Below are 11,469 nucleotides of genomic sequence, written 5' to 3' on the forward strand. Positions count from 1 at the left end.
GATGAAAACCATCCATGGTGACGCCACCAAGAGGTCCCCGTGGCGTACGGGACAGGGCAGAGACTGCTCACAAGGACGTAGGAGATGGTACCGCTTCCAGCCCCAAGGTCAAGCCGATTCCATAATTCATGCGCTTATCTTATGTTAGCAAGATCTAATATTATATCACAGATCTTCTGGTTATGTCCATTATCAAAGCAAAGCCAATATGATATCACTGCAGCTGAAGCCAGAACAAATGGAGATGTTGAAAGGCTAGTCAAGGACCACGCAATGAAGATATGGCGCAGTCATCCGTAGATAATGTAAGTTACTTCGACGTCTTTCACGCATTAAAAAAATTGAAATTATAGGTATGAACAGGACTATTACTTAAGCCCAAGGGATATCATACGATGACAGTCATATCACAGTACGCTTGGCCCCGACAAGGATTGGTATTGCTTCTCTTTACACATACACGTTTCCCGTATATCGTATATGTGTAGATGATGGACCAAAACCGGGCTCCATTGTCTTAGCACCTCCCTCAAACGGAGCTCCCAATCCGTATGTATGGGCCTGGGGTAAATATCCGAAGGAAAACATACCACTTAGATCCCAAGATAAGGCTCGGGAAATACCGAGTCTAGAGTTTCGTCCACATTCTTTGGATTTTAAACCCATCATCCAGGATAAAAATAGTTTCAACTCTGGCCATATTCAAGTTTGCATAGGTATTTGATACCCCGGTTTGGAATGCATTGGCCGACCAGGTAATAACTAGTGGTTAGGATTGGGGAGTGTATCGGCATTGTGGTCCCGTACATAGTTAAGCATAATAATAAAATATCCATTTTATGGTATGACATAGTTACTGAAATGTTTACTTTTGGTCTATCTATCTAACTATCTCTTCAGAAACAATATCACACATGCAGACATGGCCAATATTGTAGTCAATGAAAAGGGTTAAATTAGTAAGCATTGGTTGTTATTCGTGCGGTACGAAGTATGCTAACCAACCTACCTATTGGTTATAGGGGACCAGTTAAACATAGCCATCGGAATCCAAGGCTTGACTATTATGTAGTATATGTACTATGTAGGTATGAGTTGTTCATTTCGGTAACGGTAAGGGAAGTGCTCAAACATGCCAAGTTATGTAGGTACGTATGTAAGTGCCCAGCGTACGGAGTACATGCATAGTACTATGATAATAGTAGTATGTAGGTCCGGCACATATAGTCATATCCAAGCTTCATATATTCTCTCCACATCAGCCTTAAAAGTATGGACCTCCACGATAACCGGGACTCCGAGTACGAGGAACCCCCTACCCTGTCCGAATACGAATTACGAAAGATGAATCGGATAGAATAGAATTGCATAATTCTTGGTGGCTTCGCACTTTAACCCACCTGCATAACTACTAAATCTACTATACTACCCATACTACTCTCAAAGTAATAGGTGGTCCCCTAATAAGGATGGATCCCCGGATGCTATGAAAGATTAGATTAACAATATGTACAGCCCCCTATTGGTTTATATTTCCATGGGTAGCATCTTATAAATGGTCGTAGCCCTCTACATACATTTCACGTTATCATATCACATCACATCACAGCATCTCTCGATTCTGAGCTGCCCCAAACCACATCAAACATTATCTGAGTCTCCCAGGTTTTCACCATGGCGGGCTTCTTGCATCAAGTCGTTGAAAAATTCAGCGGACATGATGCTTTGCACATAGTCTTGTTCTTTGCCCTACTCAGCGTCGTCCATCAACTTGGGCGCGCCATCTATAACCTCTATTTCCACCCTCTCAGCCATATTCCAGGCCCGCCCCTATGGATCGCGTTTCCTATTACGAGGACGATCAGTATGGTACGGGGAACGGGAGAGTACAGCATTCGCGATGCACATGAGAAGTATGGAGAGGTTATCCGAATCACCGCCAGTCAGGTCTCATTCATCAACCCCCAAGCCTGGAAGGATATCTACGGTCACGGTCACGCCGAATTCCCCAAATTCTACCCCAAGGGCATTCACATGGACCCAAAGAGGATCACCTCATCCAATGCGCAAGACCATTTTCGATATAGGAGAGCGATGTTGCCTGCCTTCTCTGATAAGGCTTTGCTACAGCAGGAGCCTCTGATGAAAGTCTACGTCGACCTGTTGGTCGAGAAGCTGCACGAAGTGGCCAAGACGGGCAAGCCGACTGACATGGTGAAATGGTACAACTTCACGACTTTTGACTTGATCGCGGATCTTGCGTATGGAACGCCTCTGGAAGGCCTGGCCAAGGGAAAGTCCAACGCTTGGCTCGATAACATTTCTAACTTGATGAAGTACATGCCTATCATGGTGTTGATTGGCGTGTCACCTATCATTGGCTATATCTTCAAGCTCGTCGCTGGTTCCAAGCTACGCGACTCGCAGACCAACCACAATGCCCTCGTTGCCAAGCTCGCCAATGACCGCATCCATCGCAGGAAACAAGCTGACCGAGGAGACTTCATGGATTACATCATGCGTTCGCGTGGCCAGGCTCATGAGCTTACTGATCAGGAACTCATCATTAACAGCGATCTCCTCATGGTCGCTGGATCAGAAACTACGGCGACACTCCTCAGCGGTGCGACATACTGGATGCTGAGAACCCCCGAGGCACTCAAGAAGGCTACCGAAGAAGTCCGCAATGCATTCCAGTCTGAAGATGCTATGTCCTTCAACGAACTACGCTCCCGACTACCGTACATGATGGCTTGCCTTGAAGAGGGTCTACGCCTTTTCCCCCCCGTTCCTCTGTTGCTAGCTCGCGCCGTACCATCTGGCCCGCCCATGCAGGTCGCTGGTCTTTCTATCCCCGAGAAGGTAAGAGCCACTACTTTTTTACTTTGGCAATGATGTACTTGATAACTAATATTGCATTTACAGACTGTTGTCGGTGTTCACCATATGTCAGCCTACCACTCCGAAATCAACTTCCATCGGGCTAAGGAATTCATCCCGGAACGATGGCTGCCAGAATCTACCACGAACCCGGAATCACCCTTCTACAATGACCGTCGCGATGTGCATCGGCCATTCAGCTTCGGGCCTCGCGACTGCATTGGAAGAAACCTCGCTTACCATGAGATGCGTGTGATTATGGCCAGAGTCTTGTGGAATTTCGATCTGGCCTTAGATCCCAAGTGCAAGGACTGGCAGAACCAGAGAATCTTTAGTCTTTGGGAGAAGCCCCCCTTGGATGTAGTGATCACACCGCGGAAGATTTAAGTGGAGTCCTGTTGAGAGTCTAGATGATTGGTATTTGGGGACTTTGTGAGATATTATAGAGGGGGCTATAAATTGTTTCTTATGTTTGAACTTACCAGCGAAGATGTCTTTTTTGTGTTGTAAATACCCATGAGATCAAGGCAGCTAGAAACCATAATAGATATTATCCACATCTAGTTACCATGTCAGAACATATCCGCGTTGGCCCTCCCCCCCCCTTTTTTTTTCTTACACTAGAGGCACACAAAATGAGTTTCATCTTCCTGTAGTTGTTATCACTAGGTACTGTGGACTGCTTCCTAGGCTCTAAACAGACATTTCACCCCGCCAATGCCTAACTAGTGATGAAGGCCAAGAATGTGAAGCCCCGCACTTGGCACACTGGCTGGATATGGTGTTCAATCGCCGAGAAATGTCAAGTATTTGCTGGAATTCCAACTGCACCTCTTCACTTAGGTGCATCCTTACCTAAGATACATACCTAAGAAGGTTAGATACCTATCTAATCTAGATGTGTACTAAGTCTATACTACTACGACATAGTATGTGAAATATTGCAACTTCGTATATAAGTAGTAATTGCGCTATGATGCTGCTTGGTATTAGGTATCTACGACGTACAAGTTTGCTTTTCTTTAGAGGTTAACGCAAACTTAAGTATGTACTGAAAAGCCAGACTGCCCAAGCATGCCTATTAATTAATCTCAAGCAGACTATACTCTATATTCAAGGGGAATTCATATTAAAAGTGAAAACTCGTAAAATTGCCTGATATATGAAAGAATTCTATCTGCGCCGAACATAATCATTCATGAATACGAAATGTCTTTCTAACCTGTACCATAAAGCTCAAACCCCTTAGATAACAAAAGCACTACCTAACAGACCATTCCTATATCATCCCTATATGGATAAGGGGTATCCATCCATAAACATAAAGTTTCCCAGGCCTAGGCTGGGAGACACTTCCCCTTGCTAAACTGATTTTCCTGAAATCAGCACGATGAGTAGCTGGTATCTTGGAGAGTTTTGGGGCGAGCGGCTCGGTATTCGAAATAGGTTGTAACAGCCAACCAGAGACTCATAAGGCTAATAAAAAAAAAGTCCAGTGTTAGTTGGCTGGTAAATTTTCAGTTAAGGGGTATCAGACTTACGAGAGAGGCATGGCTAAGGCTGTCATGGCCCAACTAACACCACAAGAAGTGCCACTGCAAGATTTCAAGTTTGCCATGAAAAGCATGCCCATCAATGCAGCCCAGAATGGATGGTCCACGCAGTTGAGAATGAAATTGGTCTTTGCGCTGGCCCACTTTTGAAACTTTTGGGTATGTTCTGTAAGGAGTTGATAAAGTACGAATATTAAGGATTTAATGCCCTACATGATGGAAGCCCGAATTAGTGCCCATATCAGGAGGATATCGTTGCTGTTCAACAGCGAGACTACTTACGAAGGCGATGCCCATTATGTGTACCCGTTGCGTATTTCCCATAGCGAGACGGACAACAGTGAGGATGATGACCACCAAAACTAAAAGTATCTCGGCGATGTGTACCGGCAACTTGTAGCGGGCGTTGAAGTATTTGGCGTTGATGAAACCCATTGTGATAAAAAGAAAAGTAGGTATTTCTTGTGTTGGTGATATTCAAGTTGAGGTTGAGGCTGAGGCTGAGGTTGAGCTTGAGCTTAGGGTTGAAAGCTGGAACGATGATTGAAGATGTAGAGTGAATTCAAGGCTTGACTGTGATCTAGAGACCTCAATTCATCTCGTTCTCCTCGTGCCTATTTAAGTCTGATAGATATCAAAGATTCATACCATCAGCCTTAACACAGCCTTACACATGGACTACCCACGTAATCACTTTATCCGAATCTCTCGTATGAATTTCGTACTATAGTGTATAGCTTATCATGCCAAGGACGTGCACCCGTCTGCCGGCGGTAGTTCTAGAAGCATGGATGTTTTGTGGTCCATAATTAGACAGCCTTAAGCAATTCTGCAAACTAGAATACTTCCATACTACCATAGACCTTGATATCTATGCACATAGCCTACTGACTACTGGGTAGGGAGTCGATAGTTGTCAAAATCGGGGATTTATGAGGCGTTTTACTTTCATCTCGACCGATATTTAGAGCGCTTCAGATTTGGGCTTTCCCCAGATTGTGCCACTATATTGGCTAAGGGTAGAATAGATTGGCTATCTATCGGATTGTATCCTAACTAGTACTTTGGTTAGTATGGTATACTAGGTAGTTACCTGGTAGGTAGTATGTTCAATGTTATGCAGTTTTTTTGTTATTTTGTTAAAGAGCCCCTAATTGCCCCAGGATATAGGTACCGAAGTATACAACATCAACATAAACTATCTGATTGGCATGTATGTTGTATGGTATAAAGTTAGAAGGTTTGAATCAAAACCCCTGAGTTTATCACTTTTCTAGACATTTAGGTATTATCTCCGATGTCAAGGAGGAGGATATAATAGGGGTCGCATATCTGCAACAACACTGCCTCACTAATACCTGTTCTTCTACCTAATGCATTTATAAACTTATGTAGCTTGCAGTTTCAAGATTTTAGGTTTAGTCTCCAGGGCTAATACTAGTCTAACTACCTCGAGGCTATACATAGCAAGTGCCAATCTTGCATAGGAAAGTACTGTAATTACATACTTGGGGCAGTACACATACTATGGTATTAACTAGTATGTAGTTGCAATTGAATTCGGATCTCGTATATCTCGCATATGAATCTCGGGTTCCCCCCCCCCCAAATTTAAATACAAAATACATAATACTTTGTAACTACAGCGCCTGCACAGCCAAGATTTGGATCGGCGGGTCTAGTTGCTAAAACCCCAGTCTAGGGGTTGGAGGGGTTTCTCTAAAATAAAAGAAGTATTTTTGTACTCAAGTACAAAAAGCCATACGCGGATACAATTGTCGTTAGCAAAGACCGGGGGTTGCAGATCAAATCTTCAACCATCATTGCTCAGAAAATGAATACGCGTATTAATAAGTATGATTCAATTGATGTGATTGGGAGTATTCAACTAGATCAATATATATATAGGTATATATAGCTATTAATCAAGTAGCCTTTTTGACCAAACAATAAAGCATGGATAGATATCCCTATACTTTCCAAGGTTATCTGATTCTACATCCATTCATAGCCTAGTACCCGGTGCTGCCAAGTCACTCACTCACTCACCTCACTAGTACGTATGAAGCTTTACTACATCTTATGGAAGATGTTTCCTATCAACACCTTCCTCCTATATCTTTTTCACGCTATTGTTTTCAGTACGCTCTCAGCAGGCCATGTCCCCTCTCCTCCCAAACCAGAACCAGTCGAGATCGTCCAACTACCGCTTCCACCTGTCTCTAGTGCCACTGGGGGTTCATGCACCCCAGAGGTCGACCCTTTTGGGACTGGCTGCATTCTTCAGGCTGGTGGTCTTATCCAGATAGGTAGCTTTTTGCCCGATGGTAATCATGTCATTGCCCTGGTCAATTACACCGGTGCTCAGGATGAAGCTAGTATATACGCAGGGGCCCAAATAATCCTCATAAAGGCTGATGGCACTACCTTCTCCAATAGGAGTCCTTTTAAATGCGTTACCTGTGGAGTGCCCCAGGGCAATGCTGCGGGTCGAGCCAATACTCTAGACTACCCACAGGCATTCCGAGATGGAAAACGCATCCTAGCTGGCACTAACATTATCGACTGTAGGGAATTCGACTTGTTCAGTGACCACTGCACTCCCGAGTTGACCTACATTTACCCTATCCGATGGAACACTGCCGTGGATGGGTCTGGGCAGGGCGGAAGTATCCGTGAATTGCGTTTACACCCAGACGACATACACCTTGGCTTCAGCTCCTTCACATCGTCTGGGGGAAAACTGGGCCAGTACGGCTATGTTGGTCGGCTCGTGTTCAACCCTTCGCCAGATATGGGCTCACCCATGACTCCACGATATGATTTAGCCAAGGTCAACATACTATTCAACAACGACACCAAACACCAGCCCATTCTCATCGACGGAGATCAGCTACGATTCAATCATGACGCTATCACCGTAGGTGAGTTCCGTGGATTTAGCGGACGGGGCAAAGAGGCTACTTATGTCGGATACCCACGCGAATCGACAAACATCGACATCTTCGCAATCGACTTGACAACTGGCGAGGTGCGGAGACTTACGAGCCACCCAGAGTATTGCGATCCTGTTGACATCTCGGCGGATGATGAGTGGATGGTCATCATGGATACACGTGGCAGCGGTCGACAAATGTTCATGGCCGGTATGCGAAACGTCCCCCCAATCATAGATATAATTGCTACCACAGTTGCGTCCTCGACCCGAAACAATGGTGCTCGCAGGTTCTTCCAGCCATACCTTCTTGATCGGTACGGTGATCGAGGCGATTATTACGGCCAACGCATCAATGCAGCAGGCGATGGGAGCCCTGGCAGTATTAACGATCCAAATTGGAATGGATTGGCCGATCCTAAATTTTCGCTGGACGGCACACGCCTTGTATATTACCAAGCGATGGTTGTATCCCCAGCTTGCGGTGGCACCAATCCTCTCCCTTGTCCAAACTCGACCGAACAAGGCGGCCGAACGGAGCGAGCCATGGTCGCGCACTTCACATCTCGTCGGCCGGTACCTGTTGAGCCTGTTGAGCCACTGAATGACGATATCCCCTGGGCTACCCCTTACGAGCCTGGGCTGGTCCCTGCCCCCATTTTGGCCATTCCAAGTGGCACCTACACACTGCTAGGCAGCATGTCCGGGTCTGCTGAAATCACCATTACCGAGAATGCTGATAGTTCAGTAATAGAGTCCATCGCCGTGGTGTATGAAGATTTCTCCGATGATGGACTCACATTCTTGGACGGGACAGAAAATGTCACCGTCCGTAACCCGACAATCACGCTGAACAAAATTGACTGGTACTCGAACCTGACCCAGCGAGGACAGACGAATGCCACCAAAAAAACCAGTGCTGATGGATTCCATCTATCCATCGACACACTGACCAACATTTTTAATGCCAATGGTACTCTTAGTACCATCATCAATGGCACACTTTACACTCAACCAGCCAACGGCACTTGAGAAAGAGGACTTGCTCAATGCCCAAAAAGAAAAGGCAATTGATTGCTCATGGCCGAGGGCGTAGGTATATATATCGTCGCGTGCCATGCTGCTGGAGCAGGTAATATATAATGAATATTTCTATACTTGAAGTAGCTGCGCACGACAATGGTGTCTTTCATTGTATGGACATTAGGTACTTACCCAGGTACTAGGTATGCAGATATGTATGTAGCTAGTAATTAGTCATATGTATGTAGTCAATAGTAATATTGAATACATACCTAGGGTGGGTAGAAATGCGGAAGATGCCTTCAGTGCTAGGCTTGACTTGTAAAGAGAAAAAAGAAAATAGAAAAAAGAAAACAAAACCAATTGAGTTTGAGTTATCGGTGGTTCATATGTAAATAAATAAAAAGTCAATAACTAGTTAACTAACAATGACAATGACAATGACTTCCCCTCTTCCCCATCCTTCCCACCTATTCCGCCCCGGTACCTAGTAAATTATAAAGCTTAGATACCTAAAGTAGGGGCCTGGTAGAACCTGGTAGGACCTGGTAGGACCTGGTAAGTGAATAAGTTTAGTGCTGTACCTAGTAATCAAGTGCCGATAATCCTACTGTAGCACCGTACGAATACGAGACCAAGGGTCCATATTCATGGCTTGGCAAACTCTTACCACTCTTACGGAGTCTTACCACCTCTTTACCCCTAGGGCATGATCTACTTGACTCGTAACTACCACGCGTGAACGAGAAACTCCAGGTCTATCTCGGACCTTATATCTTTCTAATTTCGAATCTACTACATCTCGGTTAGGAACTCAACATTCAATCAAAAATCGTACAAAGATTCGGATCAGGCACCTGCCCAATTATGGCATCACCGGCCGAGAAATCTACCCGCAGACCCCACGCGAAGACACGGACGGGATGCCGAGTCTGTAAATCTAGGAAAGTTAAGGTGGGTTTACCGAAATCATCCAGCCAACCCAATCCAACGATGCATTCAAGGTTTTGTTTTCATATTCAGGCTGTTATTGAAGCTCTTACTCAACCTCTTACTCAATCTCTTACTCAAGCTCTTACTCAAGCTCTTATTCAAGCTCTCAATCCTAACCCTACGTCTATAGTGCGATGAGACAAAACCATCTTGTCGTAATTGTATAAGGCAAGCGAGTCCTAAATTCAACCCAGCTCTCTTACCCCCCCTTCCGTCCCTTCCGCCCCCCCTTTTTTTGTCTCTGCCTTATTCTGAACAATAATCAATAATGCTAATTTGAGATGCAGACGTGGGATCACATGCGATTTCAGTCTTTCGGAACATTCTGCCGTTTCTAGTCCTCGTGCATCTGCCAATGCTGTTGGACACACACCCAATGGGAGCCAAGCTACAACGCCAGAAACCGCCGCGGCTTCGATCGCGTCTCAACCTACGCCGGCCGGCTTCTTTAGTGCTCTGGACCTCGAGCTCCTTCACCACTTTACTACCGCAACATGTTATACCTTTAGCACTGAGCCTATGGTCCGTAATTTTTGGCGCGTCAATGTACCTCGAATGGGCTTCTCTTTCCCCTATGTCATGAATGCCATTCTTTCATTAGCAGCCCTTCATCTTGCCCGATTCAAGCCGCAACGGAAAGATGTTCTCCTGGAGCAGTCATTAGTTCATCATAATGCAGCATCCCATTTGGCGCTCCCCGTGCTGAATAATCTCAGCTCTGACGAATCAGTACCCATCTTCATCTTCAGCATGACCACCACTTGGATTGCCCTCGCCAGCCCTAAGGAATCCAGCAATTTGCTTGTGGTCTCTAATGGAGCAATGCCGCAATGGCTATTTCTTCTCAGGGGAATGCGTGGAGTACTAGAACACAATGACAACGCCATCCACTCGGTCCGGTCTTCCGGCTTTATATTCGATAATGGGAGACAAACGGACAATATCTGGCATACTACTATACCACCTGAACACGAAGGCCTCAAAGAGCTGGAGGCGACCATTAGGTTCTACGTTAAAGATCCAGAAAAGCTAGAGCTTCTGTCCCACGGAATAGACTCCCTCGTGCGAAGTTTTGCCTTCTTCTACGGGAACACATACAGCGACGACCAAAAGCATAGGGCCGCATTCATGTGGTTCTTCAAGATCCGCGATGGCTTTGTGAACCTGCTCAAAGAGCGGGATAGCGAGGCCCTGTGTGTTCTCTCCTTTTTCTGCGTTTTACTTAAACGCTTAGACTACAACTGGTGGATAGAGGGCTGGGGAGTCCATTTAATCGGCAGGATATATTCTGTGTTGGATGATGGGTATCGACTATGGATTCGATGGCCCATCGAAGAGATCGGCTGGGTGCCCATCTGGGAGGCGAAATAAATAGTTAGAAGGTTCGGCCACAAACAATGTGTTAATTATAATTATAGACAGTGTCCTTTTAATCACTCTATCAATAGAACGGTTCAAACTCCTGAATTTGTTAACCTTGACTTGGATATGTGATAACAGATACCGTGCTCCCTTGGTGTATCGAAAAGACTACACAAGTGATAGATTTCGGTAGCACTTGCTAAACACTACCTGCCTGCCTAGATTACATCCTGAAATTTCTACATACTTACCTGCTGGTCTAAGTACCTACTATGTACATACCTCATAGTCGTAAAGACAATAATGACACACCAGTAACTACTACATGCCATATGTTATACGTAGCTCAAAGGCCATCTTCGTAAACATGTTGATCAATAATAATACTATCACAGTTGCCCCTGCTCTCACTTCTCATCCTTCTATTTTATTCACATAACGTCAGTATACCCCTGAATACTTTGCCCACGTCAACACAGAATCAGCTGGATCGGGAGATCCTATGGCCTGTGACTCGAGAAGCCCCCTATCCAGAACATGAGTCGAACAAGCCTGCCGAATGAGTTATTTTCACGTATACGACTCATAGATGAGGCAACCGCTGAATATCTACTTATATAGTAGCCTTTCAGGTACTAGGTACCTAATCAAAAGGGGTTGTGCCAGATGGACAGTGATTTGCAGAAAACTTTACAATAGCTGTCCCCCTGTTTTACTATCATG

The 11,469-nt window shown here is 45.2% G+C and overlaps 3 protein-coding genes across 3 annotated transcripts; 2 read left to right on the forward strand and 1 right to left on the reverse strand.

Annotated features, from left to right (window-relative positions):
• Positions 1-1,097: 1,097 nt before the first annotated feature.
• Positions 1,098-3,506, forward strand: GGS25DRAFT_473437 (cytochrome P450). Its single transcript, XM_049259530.1, has 2 exons — positions 1,098-2,862; positions 2,926-3,506. Exons 1-2 carry the CDS (start codon positions 1,675-1,677, stop codon positions 3,265-3,267), a joined length of 1,530 nt encoding a protein of 509 aa, XP_049119569.1. The 5' UTR covers positions 1,098-1,674; the 3' UTR covers positions 3,268-3,506.
• Positions 3,507-4,262: 756 nt separating this feature from the next.
• On the reverse strand, positions 4,263-5,032 carry GGS25DRAFT_528752 (uncharacterized protein; the record flags this gene model as incomplete). Its single annotated transcript, XM_049265218.1, has 3 exons — positions 4,716-5,032; positions 4,422-4,642; positions 4,263-4,356 (listed from the first exon to the last, which is right to left on the reverse strand). Exons 1-3 carry the CDS (start codon positions 4,866-4,868, stop codon positions 4,263-4,265), a joined length of 468 nt encoding a protein of 155 aa, XP_049119570.1. The 5' UTR covers positions 4,869-5,032.
• Positions 5,033-6,522: 1,490 nt separating this feature from the next.
• Positions 6,523-10,755, forward strand: GGS25DRAFT_512702 (uncharacterized protein; the record flags this gene model as incomplete). Its single annotated transcript, XM_049262810.1, has 4 exons — positions 6,523-6,687; positions 6,721-8,350; positions 9,234-9,345; positions 9,672-10,755. The coding sequence occupies 4 exons, from the start codon at positions 6,523-6,525 to the stop codon at positions 10,753-10,755; spliced, it is 2,991 nt and encodes a 996-aa protein (XP_049119571.1).
• Between the last annotated feature and the right edge of the window lie 714 nt (positions 10,756-11,469).

The sequence above is a fragment of the Hypoxylon fragiforme genome, assembly GCF_022984875.1.
Source record: "Hypoxylon fragiforme strain CBS 206.31 chromosome Unknown GGS25scaffold_2, whole genome shotgun sequence".
NCBI classification, from domain to species: domain Eukaryota; kingdom Fungi; phylum Ascomycota; class Sordariomycetes; order Xylariales; family Hypoxylaceae; genus Hypoxylon; species Hypoxylon fragiforme.

Excerpts from the sequence above, each read along its gene's own strand:
- GGS25DRAFT_473437 (XM_049259530.1), top strand. The coding sequence starts at position 1,675 with ATGGCGGGCTTCTTGCATCAAGTCGTTGAAAAATTCAGCGGACATGAT. Across the intron at positions 2,863-2,925 it reads GTCTTTCTATCCCCGAGAAG|ACTGTTGTCGGTGTTCACCA; the intron begins GTAAGAGCCACT and ends TTGCATTTACAG.